Source organism: Theileria annulata, chromosome 2 (genome assembly GCF_000003225.4).
Source record: "Theileria annulata chromosome 2, complete sequence, *** SEQUENCING IN PROGRESS ***".
NCBI lineage: Eukaryota > Apicomplexa > Aconoidasida > Piroplasmida > Theileriidae > Theileria > Theileria annulata.
Window position 1 is genome coordinate 1,119,516 of NC_011099.1, and position 17,485 is coordinate 1,137,000.

A 17,485-nucleotide genomic window follows, 5' to 3' on the forward strand; every position below is an offset into this window, starting at 1 on the left:
CTTTAATAGTATACCGAGAGAGGATTGTTTGGGAAAGCTTGGCTGAGTAGGAATTCTTCAAATTCCTTTTCCGTCATGTTCATGAAGTCGGTGTTATGAGGGTTTACATACTCTGGAGCTTCTTCAACTCTCAATTCAACTACGGTTTTCTTCCTTTTGTACTCGTTTTCAATAGCTTCTGTGTAATCAATCCTCTGTGTGAGTCCTGAACACTTGAACTTCTCGTCCATGTTTGAATAGTAATAGGACCGTGCTGCGTTGTAGTCTGGGTCTTCACCGTCAAACATTCCCATTATCACGTCTGACCTCAACTCACCGAAAATTGTCCTCAAAATGCCCAAAACAAACATAACCAGTCCTTCGAAGAATTTTACAGCGTCATTAACATCAAAATTTTCACTGTCACTGTTACTAGTCCCAAAATTACTGTTGATTGAGCTAAATCCTTGTGTTAAAACCTTGTTAAAAGCTCTGTTTAATGGAGATCCCTAATTGAAAATGAGTAAATGGTTAAAATTACCTTTTGTACGTTTGGGTTTCTTTTTGATTTTCTAGGCCTTAGTTTAAATGAATTTCTAATCGAATTATTTACTCCGTTCCGACTCATCTCATTCACACTGTTAATCCTTGAAACATTAGTTGAAGCATTACTATACTGATATGAACCCATTTCTTTAACATTCAATTGATTCATGTTATTCAATTGGTTCATGTTATTAAGACTGTTAAAAGGTATTGAGTTAAAGTAATTAACTGTGTCAAAAATGGGATTCTGAAATCCATTTGACTGGTTAGACTTTGAAGTACTGTTACTAAGATTTCTTTTAATGTACCTTGACCTCCCAAATGGACTAGAATTACGCCTATATTGAGACGAGTTAGTGCGTTTGAACAGGTTTAGTCCTCTTGAATATGGAGTTTGAGGGAAAAGAGGAACAAACGAATTTTGTTGGCTCAAAACTTGTGGTGAAAACGGCTGTTTCAAGGTTGTTTGCCTGCTCATGTTTGAGTTTCCTGACTGGAAGGCTCCTGAAGTTGACACATTATCAGTTGTCATAGTCTGGTCGTTGTAAAATCCAGTGTACGGAAGCTCGTTCAGCATACTTTGAGGTAGAAAACTTTCATAATTCCCGTCAACGCCTTTTAACACTGGGGTGTAAAAGGCTCCGAAATTATCTTCCATTATGAATCACCTAACAGTTGATTGATTAGTTGTAAAATGGTATTAGTTAGAAAGGCTTCTAGTGTTAAAATTGGCCCTTAAAAATTACTTTAAAGAATTTTAAAGGAAAGTGGAGTTAAAACCATGATTTTGTTAAAATTCATATGTGTGTTTAGTAGCCTTTGTGACAACTACTTGAATTAATTTTTATTTGTTAAATCATTGGCAAAATTTTGTTAATAAAAATTTTTAATGTTTAAATCCTTGACAGTTTGTGAGAAAAGTTCCTAGAAAAGGTAAAATTTGCATTTGCCGGTTCAGCGTTGATTCTGGATAAATCTGTGCACTCAAAGGCATCCTGAAACTCATCCCAAATACAAAACATTCAAATACAACATACATAAATTCTCGATTAAAAAAATTATGGTACAAATTTGAAAATGTTTTCTTTAATAAGGAATCCTTCCTTAAATGGTGTGTTACACCCCCAAACTAAAATTGAATTTTCGTCAAATATTTCATCCAAATTATTATTTTTTAGTGTTTTTTCCTCTTATTTCTCTTTTTACCTCTAAGAATCCAACGTTTTGAGCTTTTTTCATCCAATTCCAAATCCTCTCCAAACTCACATTCTTCCTATTTTAAAATTAATCAATAATATTTAATTAATTTAAAATATTTAATTAATTTACAATATTTAATTTCTATAGAATATATACTTGATTTAGATTTTCTATATCTTTATGGTTGAATCCTTTCTTTTTGAGTTTTTTAACTAGTGCTTCTTCTCTTCTGAACTCGTTCCATTCATCAAATTCAATCCTTCTAACAAATATTTAACAATATTTATAATACCTTTTAGCTTCTCTTTTCATTGTTCTTGTTCTATTAATCTTTTTATCCTTAATCACTTTATTCTTAATCTTTTTATCATTTTTATCTTTATGTGTAATTTTATCATGTGTACCATTTTCATGTGTATTTAATTGTTCAATTTGTTTTAATCTATTAGCTTCTTTTACTGGATCTAAATATGGTACATCTTTAGGGTTAATATTAGATTGTATAAAATGTAATATCTTCCTTCCTACACATTAACATATGATTAATGAATTACCTAGAATTTCTTTAACTCTTGGTATTCTTAAAACTCCAAGTGAAGTTGCTAATGCTCCGTAATCTAATTTCTAAACTAAAATTAAAAAATCTAAATTACCTGTTTTTCAAATATATACTTTAATGAATGCTCAGAATATGCTCTCGTGTATGATACAAATGCTCTTGAAGATAATAATAACAATTCCCTATCCTATAAAATCTTAATTGACAGTGAACTTACTTTAGAGTTTAATAATCTTAAATATGATAATATAATAGCTGTTTTTTCCCATAAAAGTATAGGTTTATTCACTGGATTCTCCATTAAATATGATAAATAACTCTTATCCACTCTAGTATCAACCGTATCAACTCCATTATCATCCATTAAATCTACTTTATTATCAATTATATGTATTTTAGTATCATTTTCAATTAATTTATCCTTTAGATCATGTAATTTAATCCAATATTCACTATCTACACTTGTTATAGAGTTAAATATATTTGGAGGTAAATGTTCCAATGTGATTTTACGGTTTTTTTGAAATTGTATATAAGATTCTTCAGTCTCTGTTAATAAAAGTAATGCGTTACCGGGTGTTTCTGCTCTTCCAGCTCTTCCAATCCTATGAATGTAAAAATTCGGATCTTGAGGAGGGTCAAACTGTAAAATCCAGTCAATCCCTGGTACGTCAATTCCTCTTGAAAATACATCAGTACATAATAATACATTCATACAATCACTTGTATTTGATTTAAAAGTCTCAATACTTTTATTCCTCTTTTTACTCGTCATTTTTCTATGTATCTTCATTATCCTAATATTACCAGTACTATTTTCACTAGTTGTACTATTAGTATTAGTGTTACTATTAGTATTTTTAGTATTGGTTGATTTGGTATTATGTATTTTGGATTTTAAATTACTCTCACAAGTCATTAGTGTGGATAATATTTGATGGTAATAATTAACTAAATCGCATGAAAGGAAAAAAATGACAATTTTGGTTGAATCTGTGGTTCTTAAATACTCCAAGAATAATAATAAGAAACAAAGCTTCTCCTCTATAGACAATATCAAGTAATAATTATTCAACCCTTTGGGTATAGTATATGTTTTATTAATATGGTTGGTATCACTTGGTGTGTCAGTATTAATGTGAATATGATTGTGGAGACAGAGTTTGGAAAGAGTTTCCACTCCAGTGTTTAAAGTAGCAGAAAAGAGTCCAGTTTGTCTTTGCTTTGGTAGGTATGTCAGAATATTACTCAAATCATTTTGGAAACCCATTTCAAGTAAACGGTCAGCCTCGTCGAGGATCAGGAATCGCAAATTCCGAAAAGTCCAAACAAACTCATGCGATAACAAGTCCATTACATGTCTCAATCTTCCAGGTGTTCCAACTACAAAACTCTTTACAAATGTGTTTTCTATCGCTTTTTTCATATCCCTAATCTCAATATCTACTGATGTTCCACCAATCATTAATATACTATACACATTCTTTTCCATTATTCTATACATGTTTAATTTATCAGTTTCAGCTGTGTTATTAATTGAGTTTGACATGTTCAAGTGTGTAAATTGGAGGAAATCAATGATAATATCAAAAACTTGTATTGACAACTCACGTGTAGGTAAAATAATTACTGAAAAAACGTCTAACAAATGTTCAAATTCAAAGTTTGTATCATGTAAAAACGAGTTTAGAATAGGAATAATAAAGCATAGTGTTTTACCTGATCCTGTACATGATTGGACTAAAACGTCATTTTCTCGCTTCAAAAACGCTCTTAAACATAAAGATTGGACTCTTGTCATACGTTTAAAGTTCTTATGGCTGAGCCATTTTAGGATTATTTCACTCAAATTGAGTGATGAAAAATCAGTTTCATGCTCTTTTTCAATAGAATCTCCAGAACTGGAGTTGTTTTTTCCAGATGTATTTTTCATCAATTTTATTATATCCCATTGAATCCAATTAATATTAACAATAAATTAAAGTTACAGTCGATACAAATTTACTAGAAGAAATAATATATTCTAAAGTAGAATAATGAAAATGTGAGATGATAGTTTTAAAATTATTCAGAAAAATTGAAAATCCATTGATAAAACTATAGAATCATGAAAATGTATGTTACTGTTAATGTGTTGGTAATATTATTACTTTATAAATTGAAATTTTAATAAACTTTAGAAAAATAAATTTAAATTAATGTACATAAAAGTAAAATGTGAGATTTAAAAATTGAATAAATTACTCGCGTTATAATTGGGTTCATTAGTTAATTTATTAATAATTTTAACTCTTAAATTTTTTAATGATTATTTTTTAATTTTAGATCTATCACGTTGACTTGTATTCATAGATTTTGAATATTATGGGCCAAATTTACACTGTGATTGTGATATTTTAATCATTTCACCTTAAAAATGGTTCACCCCTGCGCTTCACACTGCAATGTTTTAGTATACTCAATTTCCTCGAGATTTTTAAAGTGTTTTCCCCTGAGTTTGGTTAGATTTTCGAAAAATCATCCCGTCAACTTCTCACCTAAACTCCATCGCCTTCTCTTTTGCAGAAATTGCCATACTCTTCTTAACCGAAAATTTATTACTAATAATTCTTACACTATTAATAATTTTAATTTTACTAAAGGGGAGTTTTCAACTCAATCCAGTTCTAATACAAATAAAACAACTGATCCAAATAAACAATTGAATGATCAGAATAAAGAATCAGATGATGGAAATAAGAATTTTAAAAATGAAGTAAAAGAGGAAGTAAAAAATGAAGTAAAAGAAGATAGAAAAGATGAGAAGATAAAGGGAGAGAAAGTGTTTAATTTATCGGATTTTAAGAAAAGTTATGAAAAGGATAAAAACGATGAGGAGTTTAAAGAAGAACCAAAGTCGAGATTTTGGCGGTTTTTTGACCCATCGACTATGTTTGCGGTAGGTCTTGGGGCTATTATGGTCTTGGAACTGATTGACACGGGTGTTTTAAAGAATGAAATTACGTTTCAGGAGTTCCTCTCAAAGTACTTTATTAAGGGATACGTTGACAGAATCCAAGTGGTTAATAAAGATTTCTGCCGATGTTACCTCTCTGATCTCTCACCAATTAAAACACCCAAGTTCGTCTCCTTCAGACTCGGATCCATCGACGCATTTGAACAGAAAATCGATGACATACAAGTAATAACTTTACTATTAATTTTATTATATATATATTGATAATATGATTTAGGGATCGATGGGACTTCATCCTCAGAATTACATACCAATTCATTATGTAAATGAGGTGAATTTCCTTGCAGAAGTGAAGAAGATAACGCCATTTGTTCTGGTAACACTATTATTAGCAATGGGAGTGAGGAAAATAAGCGTCAAAAGTTCCTCAGGGATGGATCGATTCCTTAAAATGGGAAAAGCATCACCACTAGAAGGAAGAGATGTTAAGGTTAAATATTATTATATATAAATACAATATTATTATCTATAAATACAACTAAAATTATATATATAATTATAGGTAAATGTAAAGTTTGAAGATGTAGCTGGTATGCGTGAGGCGAAGTGTGAAATAACAGAGTTCGTTGATTTTTTACGCTCACCAAAGACATACGAATCTTACGGAGCCAAGATTCCTAAAGGTGTTTTACTCTGTGGAGCACCAGGAACTGGTAAAACACTATTGGCTAAAGCGGTTGCGGGTGAGGCGAATGTGCCATTTTATTCCATGAGTGGTAGTGACTTCATAGAAGTGTTTGTGGGAGTTGGACCATCACGAGTGAGGGATTTATTTGAAAAGGCAAGAAAGAACGCACCGTCAATTGTGTTTATTGACGAAATTGATGCCATTGGTAGAAAAAGATCAAAATCAGGTTTCAACGCAGGGTCCAACGATGAGAGGGAAAATACACTTAACCAATTATTAGTGGAGATGGATGGGTTTAAGAGTAGTTCAGGTGTAATAGTTCTGGCCGGTACTAATAGAGCGGATATTCTAGACCCTGCTCTTACAAGACCAGGTCGTTTTGACCGTACGGTTAACATTTCACGTCCAGACTTGGAAGAACGCTATGAGATTTTTAAAGTACACCTTAAACCTATTAAAATCAACACCAGTAGTCCTGTAGGCTCGGATAAAACTGCCGAAAATGTAGATAAAAATGCGGAAAAGAATAAGGTAATGGATGAGTTTGCCAGGAAACTGGCAGCTTTAACACCGAACTTTGTTGGCGCAGAAATAGCTAACGTATGTAATGAAGCAGCCATACAAGCGGCACGTCGTAAATCAGCTAACGGAGTGGAAATGGTTGATTTCGACAACGCTATAGAGCGAGTGATGGCGGGAATGAAAAAGTCAGGTGATATCCTAACGCCTCAACAGAAGTTAGCAGTGGCATACCATGAAGTAGGACATGCACTGGTGGGTTGGTTCTTAGAAAACGCTGACCCAGTACTGAAGGTTTCAATAATACCAAGATCGTCAGGAGCACTTGGGTTCAATCAACAAATGCCTGATGACTCAATGTTGTTTACAAGGGACGCGTTATTGGATAAAATAGCAGTAATATTAGGAGGGAGAGCCGCTGAAGATATATTTATAGGGAAAATCACAACTGGTGCCACAGACGACCTAAGTAAAGTGACCAAGATGTGTTATGCGTTTGTTTCACAATGGGGAATGAATAAAGAAATTGGACTAGTGTCGTTTCAACGTGATAACACTGATGATCCTTATTTCTATCGTAACTATTCTGAAAACACAGCACAACTAATAGATCAACAAGTTAGGACTATTATTGAGGATCAATATTTGCGGGTTAAGAAAATGTTACTGGGCAAAGCAGAATTAGTACACAAATTATCCAAACTGCTGTATGATAAGGAAACCATAACATATCAAGATATTGTACAATGTGTAGGTGAAAGAGAGTTTCCAATTAAAGATAAATATAAACCTTATATAGAAGTCAATTGTAATGATAATGTAAAAAATGATTAATATACTATTATTTTCCCGAATTAATATCTAATTATTAAATGAGTTTTTTTCTAGTTATTTTCATCATTTTCACCAATTTAAATCATTTTAAGGAATAATTCCTTAAAATTATTAATAATATTATAAATATAAAAAATAAATACAGGAATAAAAAATAAGTATAAGAATAAAAAATTGTTATAAAGTGGAATATTAGTAATATTCCCATAATTTCAAATTATTATTACAAGCATAATTAAATTTATATTCTTGTTCCAAATTTTAATCAATAGTCCTAAAATTTTAATTATTAATAAATAGATGATGGAAGTGAATAATCTGTACATTACTGTTTTGTAGAAATGGAAGAAGAAAATTCCGAGTCCGATGAATCGAAAACCGGCGCCGATGAAACAAAATCAACAAATGGACAGCCGTTAACACCTCTTAAAGTTGAATACTGCCGTTTCTGCTCAATGCCTTATGACTTTTGTGACTTTGGAGATAAGTGGGAAACGGGCGTCTGCTTTAAGGAGTGTAGTACCAGGTACCCTGAAATCTTCCCGCTTGAGCTTATGACTCTGGACGGCCTAGGCTTCAGTACACTCAGCTTAAAGTCGAAAAAGAAGACACCCAAACAAGTTCCACAGGAAATATTCATACAGAAATCAGCTCGAACTAAAAGAAAAGTTATTACTTCAATTACTGGTCTACATCTCTTCGGTACCAACAACATTATTACAATTTTAAATAACATTTTCAGAATTTTAATTATATAGTTAGATGTATATTGTGTAATGAATGATTAGGAGTGAAATTGGAGCAAGCGGCTAAGTTATTTTCAAAGCATTTTGCGACAGGAGCCAACGTAATTAAGGGTACACCTGGACAATCTGACCGGATTGACATTCAGGTAATAATTAACAACTAAAACAGTTTTAGGGCGATGTTGAGGACCCAATTGTCGAACTCCTTCTTAGTAATTACCCATCAATCACAGAAGAAAAAATCACTAAACTACAACCCAAAATGAAGTAATCTTGATCCTCACTGTAATTTATCATTTCCTAATCTAATGTTAATTTTATTCTATACATTATTTCTAGAGTTTAATTTTAGTATGAGTAAAATCAAATTAATGAGTATTAAAATATTATGTGACTTGGGAAAGTGGAACTGTTTTGCCACGCTTAACTTGGTCCACATTTGACCATTTAACCTTGGATAAAACAAGAAATATTTTAGCAGTGATATCTGAGCTTTCATTGGAGATGATAAAAACGTCGTTTGGAATCACAAGTGCCTGAGAATAAGAGTTACAAACAGCACGGCCTAATTTTGAGGCGTTTAAACTCTCGAAATAAACCCGCTCCTCCTCCACTTGCACAAATGTTAACACTAAAGATCCTTCACCCAAGTTAATCAAAGGCCCAAATGTACTGTTTGGGTTTACACGAACGAAGCCGTAAGATGAAGTTGGAGTGTTGTTTAAAACTGGGAAATAAAGGTCAGAAATCCCATCGACTTCAGAGGTGTTAGATATGGACTCTAAATGGTCTTGGTCAAAGATTAGTAACTGTGAAAAATCATGCGATGTGGTAATGTTTGTGAGTTTCTGGTAAAAACGCTCAGAATTAGCCTTTATCTTCACGTATTCGCCCTTTTTCTTCAAAATTGATACCAAATTATTTTTCTCTAATTTTTAATATTAAACTGATGAATTAAGAATAAATGATAAGAGTGTGATATATAATTAAGATTAATTGGTTAAATGAGGTAAACATACGAGAATCAATGGATTTCTTGAGTCTCTTCCTACCAGGCTTGGATTTTTCAGGCGGTTCTTCATCAGGGGCAGATGATAGCTCAATATTTTGGCTAAAAAAGTTAATTCTGAAGTTATTGTGGACTGATTTTGCAGTGATTTTCTTGCGGTTAGTCTTGGAGCTGGGTTTTTTCAACACCATCACACATTATTTAAAATAACTAGAAGTAAACTATATTACACATTAAAATTTTAAAATACCAATAATCATCTCATAAAAATATTAATAAATTGTATAATTTGAGTTTTTAACCCATTTTACTCATACCACACAATTACTAATTTTTATATTAAATTATTCCAACAAGTTATTAAATTCACTCATGTCATAATTTTATCAAAGCTGTTTATGTTATTTTTAATTTTTAATTAAACATTTAGTATGAGAACTTCATTTCTACGTTATGCCAAGAAGGCTGTTTCTCAGCCACTTTCAAATAAACCTATGCCAGGGTCGGTTTCAGAACCAGTTTCTTCGTATGAAAAATTTTGTCCCTTGGCCACTCCCACTCACGTCGAAGGTATTTGGAGAGCTCCCAGGTCTCAAGGCTTCACAAAGGAACAGTTCGATAGGGCCTACCCAGATTCTTACAAGGGAATGAAAATAGGTCTGCCGACGCCAGGTACATTTGCCGCAGACCACGTTGATCCGAAGTTCGACGAGATTTCACCACTAGTGTGGACTTGTATTCTAATGTCACCTCTGATTGTCTGGGCCATTTACGAATTCAAGGAGGAACACTTCCCTTCAAAAACTGAACATCATTAATATATTAATATACTATATAATATATAATATATGAGATTAGACAGGAATGCGTTTCATTGGAGATGTGAGTGGTGATTCATTTAAAGTGTTTGAACAGTTGAGGTTTGAATTGGTTGGACTCGAGATCCAGGAATTCCCCAAGTCATTGCGGAAATTTCTCTTTGGGGTTTCTGACTCAGCTTTTACCTTTAATTGTGAAATAGTATTAGTTTCAGTGTCTAATAAATCCACTTTTAAAGTCAAACTATCTGTAGCCTTATTGCCGCCAGAAACCAGATTATTTGAATTCGTAACCACAATGTTAGCATATGTGAGTAAATCATTTGAATCGAGTAAATCAGTGGATTCCAACATCTTTTTCGACCTTTTAATTAATCTTCCAGACATTGTTGTCATTGGCGCTGATGGGTTTAGTTTTTTAACACTTGCGACAACTTCTGAGTCCAAACTTTCAGAATCTGAGCCTACTAATGAACCTGAACCTGATCCAGAGGAACCAACAGATGATGCTGATACCGACGTTGAAATTGATGAAACAGAGTTGGCATTTTTCATAGAGTTATGTCTTGATTTTGACTTGGAAAAACAGTGATTTTTATATACTGTCAGGGCTTGTTTGAAGATACCAAATTGGTGTGCAAGTTCCCAGAGCATTGGAATACTATAAAACGGTAAACTACTAATTGAAGATGGTGAGTTTCTAGACTGTAGAATCGCCTTATAATGCTCTGGGTCTTGTCTATAAACTTTCCTAACAAGCTCTAAAAGTGCACTTCTACCCTTGGCTCCCAAATGCCTTGTAAATCCTGGATGCCACTCCAAATCATATATATTCTCTGGAGTATCATTTATTCCGTAATCTATTCTTCTACTATTCACTAATTCTCTCTTCTTTCCATTCTTTACCGCCGTATTAGAAACCAAGTTTGATCCATTTGTTGATTTTACACTGGTTGTAATGGGTTTTGGTTTCAGAATAGTCTTAACAAAGTTTGAGCGTTTTTTCTTACTTTTACCTCTAGTCTTACTTGGTTCCGCTTTTACAACCGGTACATCATAATTCTTCAATTCACCTTCAGCCATACCAAACTGTTTCAATGAATCAACACCAGTGTCATACTGGTTTAATGTATTAACAGTGTTATAAGCTGATTCATTGGGTTGTTTGAATTTCGGATCAATTGAGGAAAGATTGGATGGAATTTCACATCTAACCAAATCAATTAGTGACTGGAATGAATTTTCAATTGGCGACTCATCTGACATTGTAAATAACTTTGAAAAGTCAAATCCTGCCTCACAGACATCCTCAATACTTTCTTTCCTGCATACTTCAGAATTAGTATACACTCCAGTATTCCTAAAAGAATCACCGGTTCTATAGGTATCTGGGTTCCTATACACTTCAGAATTGGTATAGGAATCACGGTTAGTATAGATATCAGAGTTACTATACGAATGTGAATGTTGAGAATAGGTGTTGAAAAAGTCTTCAAGTGTGTAATGTGCACTTGCTGAGGTTAAATCTTCGGTATCCAGAGGCTTCATATTCGTTTGTTCAGATAACTGTGTGTTTAGAGGTGTCATTAGGCTATCCAAAACACTGTTTTGATCTGGTCTAGCTGATCCTGTTTCTTCAAGTTCAATTTCAAATGTCTCACTAGAGCCAAACACTGGAGATCCTACACTATCTAATCTGTAAATAAACTTCATTAATGTCTTAAAATTTAAACCTTATGAACTTTCTACCAAATTTTATTCGTTACTGCGTTAAATTTGTTTTATTAATACTTTAATTTTGTTTTATTAGTTTGATTTTGTTTTACTAGTTTAATTTTAGTGTATTTTACTGCGTTAATTGTATTATTTTACTGCGTTAAGTTTATTAAATATTACTGCGTTAAATGTGTTTGAATGTTTGTTAAAAATTAGAATAATCGAATGTGTGTTACATTTGGATGAAAAAACCTTTAACTCGAGTTTTAAAAAAATTAGAGGTAAATTTGGTTTAAAAATACTTAAAACTGAATTTAGAAAATTTAAATTGTTGAAATGTCTAAAATTGAGAGATAAGTACAGAAACGCACAGGGCTGGAAGGGGCGTCTAAGAGTTTGCCGTGTCTAGCCTTGAGGGGCAAAATTCAAAGCTAAACTTAAGGCCTAAAAATAGAGCAAGAAAATTCTTTTCAGGAGGTATTTGACGCAAAATAAACTCAAGCTAACACACACCCGCAAAAATTGAAAAACTGGTTAAAAACATTTAAAAATTAAAAATAAATTCCGTCGGGTATTAAAATGTAAAATCTTCGAAATTAAAGGGTGGAAGTCAATGAAAAAACTTAAATATAATCCACATGAGATGAGGTTAGTTATGTGAAAAAGTGTTGAAAGGTTTTGAAATTGGATAAAGTGAATGGTAAAATTTTAAATATAAAAAGTAGTGCTTGCCTTAATTTTAAGTTGGAAATCAAGACGGAACAGGTGCACGCGCATTTTTACCGAAAAATGACCCGAAACACTAGCACAAAACCACAATAACACCAATTAAACATTAATTAAACATTTTCTTATAATTATGTAAAAATTTCAAAGAATAAGAAAATTATTAAAATCCAAATGTTAACAAGATAATTGTCTATATATGTTCAAGGTCATAAATTAGCACTTGCAAATTACCTTCATTTTAAAATTTATAATAAAAATTTTCAATAAATAAAATCAAATTTCATTGCACAATTTATATATAAAATTGTAAAAATAACATCTTACCCAACTGTGTATGATTCCATATATTTACGCCTGATTTAACATCTTTTCACCATCTTATGTACACTATTAACAAATATACTCTATTAAAATATGTTTTATTGTAATATAATTAAATGACTTATAAAATTATGATGTTTGTTATTATAAATTTTAAGGGTAAAGGGAATTAAAATTTACCCTTAGATGATTGATTCCGTGGCGCTTATTTCCCGTGGAGGACTTGTAATTTGGACTTTCAGCCCTGATCCTAAATCTAACGTCTTTATTCCAGATAATAAATGTTCTAACATTAATAAACTCATTCAGAATGTTATTCTTCAAGTTCTCTCTACATATTTTTATTAGATTACATTAAGTTGATAATTATTTTATTATATTTTGATGGTTTAATAATTGTTTAGGAGAAGGGAGGAGATAAATATGCTTGTTTGGATGGAGTACATTTCAGGTGGAATTTAATCAACTCAATTGACTCTCTTTTATTCATCGCTTACAAGGTAATTTCATCAATTCACTACTTATACCAATTAATTAATTATTCCAATTAAATAATTATATGATTAGGGAATTCAGAATACAAATGTATTGGTTGATTTATTGGATAAATGTTCTAAAGCTATTGTAACTAAACTTGAAACTGAATATTCTATACCAAATAATGTTAATTGGTTTCTTCATCCAATAGAATTCAATTTTGATAATGATTTCAAATCACTCTTAATCAATACTAACAATACTACTAATATTACCAACATTACCACTAGCAATAGTACTACTACTACTACGACTAACAGTACTAACACTAGTACTATAACGAATAAAAAAGAGAAAATAAAAGTAATGAGACAATGGGATGTAAAAACAAATGTGACAAAACGAGATATGGACGAGTTAGATTATTCAGATAAATCAGAACCAAAACATACAACTCAGTCGACGAACCAGAATCAATTAATTCCTAAATTAAATACAAACGTATTTAAAATGAATAAAATGATAAAATCATTAATGGATTCTGTAAAATCAATGGTTAGTAGGGAGAACACAAACTTTGAGCTGTTGGACAAGTTCACAGCACAAGTGCTGAAATATTCAGGAAATATGATGATAACAGAGGAGTCGTTAGTTACACCAATAAACATATTGACGGATAAACTCCGTTCTAAAAACGTTGCAGGTGATATATGTGAGATGATTTGTCGTTCAGTTAGTACACACTTAGTAGGTAAGAGAACTGAGTCACTCCGTTCACTTTCGAGTACTGTCAAAAAAGCTTTGGAGGATTCTGTAAGGCGTATTTTAACGCCTAAAAACCCAATTAACCTGATTAAACAGGTTAAAGAATTAAACGCCAATGGTTCAGTATATTCAATAGTATTTTTAGGCGTAAATGGAGTTGGGAAATCAACTTCATTAGCCAAAGTGGCATATTTATTAAAGAGCAGTGGATTTAAAGTACTTGTAATTGCTTGTGACACGTTCAGGTCTGGAGCAGTAGAGCAATTGAAAACACATACTAGAAATTTAGGACTCCAATTGTTCGAACGTGGATATGGTAAAGATCCTTCACAAATTGCTAAAGAAGGTCTTAAATATGCAACTGCTAACCAGTTTGATGTTGTATTAATTGATACAGCGGGTCGTATGCAGGATAATGAGCCATTGATGGCAGCATTGACCAAGTTGATCACAGTGAATAATCCTAACCTGATTTTATTCGTAGGAGAAGCTTTAGTAGGAAATGATGCAGTAGATCAGTTAAAGAAATTTAATACTGCAATTGGAAAGGGCACAGATCGTTCAATTGACGCATTACTGTTGACTAAATTTGATACTGTGGATGACAAGGTTGGAGCCGCACTATCCATGGTATATATTACTGGAAAACCTATACTATTTGTTGGAAATGGCCAGACTTATAGTGATTTACAGCCTCTAGACGTTGAACTTATCACCAAATTCTTACTCACATAATGTACTATATAATTTAATTTTTTCCCATAACGAGATAAAAATTTATATTTCTAGTTAAATATATAAATTTATTAGTTTAAATTAAATTAGAGAAGCCATTTAGAAGCGTTTGGAGTCCAAGTGACAAACTCGTCAGGTTTGAACCAGAGATTACACTCGGCTACGGAATCTTCCAAACAACTACTAGCGTGAACAAGATTTTTACTCAATGTTAACCCAAAATCACCTCTAAGAGTTCCAGGTGCACTATCAACGGGATTCGTAACACCTAATATACACAATTAACTATATCTACAATATACTAATACTATACTATGTAGGAATAATACCTAGAAGTGATCGACCGACTTTAACGGCATTAGGACCTTCCCAAGCAGTACAGAAAACAGGTCCTTGTCCTACAAAGCTGACGAGTTCATCGAAGAAAGGCTTTCCTTCATGTGCGGAATAATGTTTCTCAACCAATTCTCTAGAAGGCATCATGAACTTGGCAGCAACCAATTTCAAACCCTTCAACTCAAAACGCTTCAAAACTTCACCTACCAAATTCCTATGAACCCCGTCAGGCTTAACCATTACAAAAGTTCTTTCTTCCATTTCTTTCAAATTAATTTTATGAAAATCAAATAGAACAACTGTTTAGATGTATTTAATAATTTGAAATTATTATAATCAAATTTTAACACACAAAAGAGTGAATAATATGAGATATTACACCCCATGAGTTAATAAAATTGTATATTGTAAAAGGATTCCATATATACTAATTAATAATATGATTTGTAAAATATTCATTTATACATATAATATGGAATTTCTATAAATTACATTAAAATGTGTAATATATTACAAGATTCTTATCTTAATGTAGATTATTTGATTATTTGGGATTCATTAGTCCAATTTGTACTTTTAAGACAATCATTTGGAAATGGTTAAAAAGGATAATTTGAAAATGGTTAAAAAGGATAATTTGAAAATGGTTAAAAAGGATAATTTGAAGTTATTGAATGGTTTTGCTGAAGATTTTAAAAATTTGAAAAACAAATTACATTTAAAATTTATTCGATATATTGATTTATTTACAATTTTCTTTCTAATTTTAAATAAAAAACTTAAAATCCATAATCAAACAAATTATAATATTATTGTCAACTTTCTAAATTCCATTACTCCTAATACTACTACTACTACTGATACTACTATTGATAGTAATGATATTGATGATAATTGGAATGAGATAGAAGAATTAGAACTATCAATTTGTATAAATCGTTTTATTGAAAATGTTAGGAAAAAATATAATTTTATTAGGGAAAATTCAATTTTACAGTTTAAACCTTTAACTTTTTCTGATTTCGATTCTTGTAATATATCAATTAAAAGAGAACCTTTTGGTCTCATTAAAACCATATCACAACATATCAATCATTCAAATATAATTACTACTGGTAACACTGTTAATAGTAATAACACCGTCAATAGTAATAACTCGTTCAATACTAATAACACCGTTACTAGTGTATTAGAATGGGATAAAAATAAGATTAAAAAGATGTTAATGGATATAATAAATTATGGAATAAGTTCAAATGAAATTAAGAGTAAATCAGTATTGGTTGGAGTAGTTTCACCATTTATTCTAAATTCTCATGATGGATTAATTAGTAAATTCAGATCCGTAAGAACTATAGGAACTGATGAAGGATATGATAAGAAATGGGCATACAATATAAATAAAGAATTATATACATCATATAATTATCCACTTCATACATTATTTCAATTCACCAGTACTAATACTATTTCTAGTAGTACCAATAGTGGTAGTCCTAATAGTAGTACTGAGGTTACTAGTACTAAGGGTACTAACTACACTAGTACTGACACCTGTACGTATAATTGTAGAATAACAGATTTATTATGTGATATAATATTTAATATATTTGAAAATAATAATATAACTCAAGAACATATGAAATTAATTGAAATAATTAAGCGAAATTTACAAGAAAATACAGTAAATACAGTAAATTTACAAGAAAATACAGTAAATAATGAAGAAATTGATGAAGATTATGAAGAAATATTAATGAAAGTATCAGATTTGAAACCATTTCCTACAATTTATTGGTTAATGAATAGAAATTTAATATCAAGAGTATCAGAATTAGAAGGACAAGGTTTAATCAAAGATATTGAATCAATAATCTGTTCAATAATTGAGGAATTCAGTAAATCACAAATGAATAGATCAGAATTTGGTGAATCCGAATTTGGTAAATCAGAGTCTGATAAATCGGAATTTCCTGGATCAGAACTTCTTAGATCAGAATCTCATAAATTTATAGCATTATTAATACTTGATAATATTTTTTATATGTTTAGAAGATTTCAATTTACACATCCAATTCTTATAGAATCATTTTATAACTTTTTTGTAAACTCGGAACATTTCACTTGTATAGAAAATTTACAAGATATTAATTATATAAATTTTAATAACAAAATAAAATCAAATGGAAATAATATACAAAATACATTAATTAAAGGAATAACAATTAATAAAGGAATAAGAATAATGAATACATTGAGGAAATATGGAATTGGTGGAAGTGAAGATTTCTTTCATATTAAATGCCTTCATACAAGTTTAGCATATGATATAGCAGAAGGTTCAATTATCGGTTCATTAATTAAACAATTCATTTAATCTCATTAATTTATATACTTTTTACACAATTTACACTATTATACAATTTACATTATTATAATTAGGTTATTATTTACTACACAATTTTCTTTAGATTCCAATTATTCATTTTATATTCTTTACACTTATTTTCCATTATTTTTATTTATTCATAATTTTAAAATTAATGTAAAAA

At 31.1% G+C, this 17,485-nt stretch overlaps 10 protein-coding genes across 10 annotated transcripts; 5 read left to right on the forward strand and 5 right to left on the reverse strand.

Annotated features, from left to right (window-relative positions):
* Nucleotides 1–2: 2 nt before the first annotated feature.
* Nucleotides 3–1,183, reverse strand: TA13140 (uncharacterized protein; the record flags this gene model as incomplete). Its single annotated transcript, XM_947193.1, has 2 exons — nt 3–488; nt 521–1,183. 2 exons carry the CDS (start codon nt 1,181–1,183, stop codon nt 3–5), a joined length of 1,149 nt encoding a protein of 382 aa, XP_952286.1.
* Nucleotides 1,184–1,699: 516 nt separating this feature from the next.
* TA13135 (ATP-dependent RNA helicase, putative) lies at nt 1,700–4,217 on the reverse strand (the record flags this gene model as incomplete). Its single annotated transcript, XM_947194.1, has 9 exons — nt 1,700–1,798; nt 1,882–1,987; nt 2,018–2,249; nt 2,280–2,349; nt 2,379–2,471; nt 2,502–2,740; nt 2,798–2,889; nt 2,929–3,925; nt 4,004–4,217. 9 exons carry the CDS (start codon nt 4,215–4,217, stop codon nt 1,700–1,702), a joined length of 2,142 nt encoding a protein of 713 aa, XP_952287.1.
* A 483-nt stretch (nt 4,218–4,700) lies between these two features.
* Nucleotides 4,701–7,281, forward strand: TA13125 (mitochondrial respiratory chain complexes assembly protein (AFG3 homologue), putative; the record flags this gene model as incomplete). The annotated part of the gene is made up of 3 exons (XM_947195.1): nt 4,701–5,465; nt 5,518–5,730; nt 5,803–7,281. 3 exons carry the CDS (start codon nt 4,701–4,703, stop codon nt 7,279–7,281), a joined length of 2,457 nt encoding a protein of 818 aa, XP_952288.1.
* Nucleotides 7,282–7,622: 341 nt separating this feature from the next.
* TA13120 (uncharacterized protein) lies at nt 7,623–8,298 on the forward strand (the record flags this gene model as incomplete). Its single annotated transcript, XM_947196.1, has 3 exons — nt 7,623–7,983; nt 8,070–8,173; nt 8,203–8,298. 3 exons carry the CDS (start codon nt 7,623–7,625, stop codon nt 8,296–8,298), a joined length of 561 nt encoding a protein of 186 aa, XP_952289.1.
* A 115-nt stretch (nt 8,299–8,413) lies between these two features.
* On the reverse strand, nt 8,414–9,227 carry TA13115 (uncharacterized protein; the record flags this gene model as incomplete). The annotated part of the gene is made up of 2 exons (XM_947197.1): nt 8,414–8,955; nt 9,047–9,227. The coding sequence occupies 2 exons, from the start codon at nt 9,225–9,227 to the stop codon at nt 8,414–8,416; spliced, it is 723 nt and encodes a 240-aa protein (XP_952290.1).
* Nucleotides 9,228–9,467: 240 nt separating this feature from the next.
* On the forward strand, nt 9,468–9,854 carry TA13110 (uncharacterized protein; the record flags this gene model as incomplete). Its single annotated transcript, XM_947198.1, has 1 exon — nt 9,468–9,854. The coding sequence occupies one exon, from the start codon at nt 9,468–9,470 to the stop codon at nt 9,852–9,854; it is 387 nt and encodes a 128-aa protein (XP_952291.1).
* A 36-nt stretch (nt 9,855–9,890) lies between these two features.
* Nucleotides 9,891–11,567, reverse strand: TA13105 (uncharacterized protein; the record flags this gene model as incomplete). Its single annotated transcript, XM_947199.1, has 1 exon — nt 9,891–11,567. The coding sequence occupies one exon, from the start codon at nt 11,565–11,567 to the stop codon at nt 9,891–9,893; it is 1,677 nt and encodes a 558-aa protein (XP_952292.1).
* A 1,239-nt stretch (nt 11,568–12,806) lies between these two features.
* TA13100 (signal recognition particle receptor alpha subunit, putative) lies at nt 12,807–14,597 on the forward strand (the record flags this gene model as incomplete). The annotated part of the gene is made up of 3 exons (XM_947200.1): nt 12,807–12,944; nt 13,025–13,120; nt 13,188–14,597. 3 exons carry the CDS (start codon nt 12,807–12,809, stop codon nt 14,595–14,597), a joined length of 1,644 nt encoding a protein of 547 aa, XP_952293.1.
* An 86-nt stretch (nt 14,598–14,683) lies between these two features.
* On the reverse strand, nt 14,684–15,194 carry TA13095 (nucleoside diphosphate kinase, putative; the record flags this gene model as incomplete). The annotated part of the gene is made up of 2 exons (XM_947201.1): nt 14,684–14,865; nt 14,927–15,194. 2 exons carry the CDS (start codon nt 15,192–15,194, stop codon nt 14,684–14,686), a joined length of 450 nt encoding a protein of 149 aa, XP_952294.1.
* Nucleotides 15,195–15,528: 334 nt separating this feature from the next.
* Nucleotides 15,529–17,310, forward strand: TA13090 (uncharacterized protein; the record flags this gene model as incomplete). The annotated part of the gene is made up of 1 exon (XM_947202.1): nt 15,529–17,310. One exon carries the CDS (start codon nt 15,529–15,531, stop codon nt 17,308–17,310), a length of 1,782 nt encoding a protein of 593 aa, XP_952295.1.
* Nucleotides 17,311–17,485: the final 175 nt, after the last annotated feature.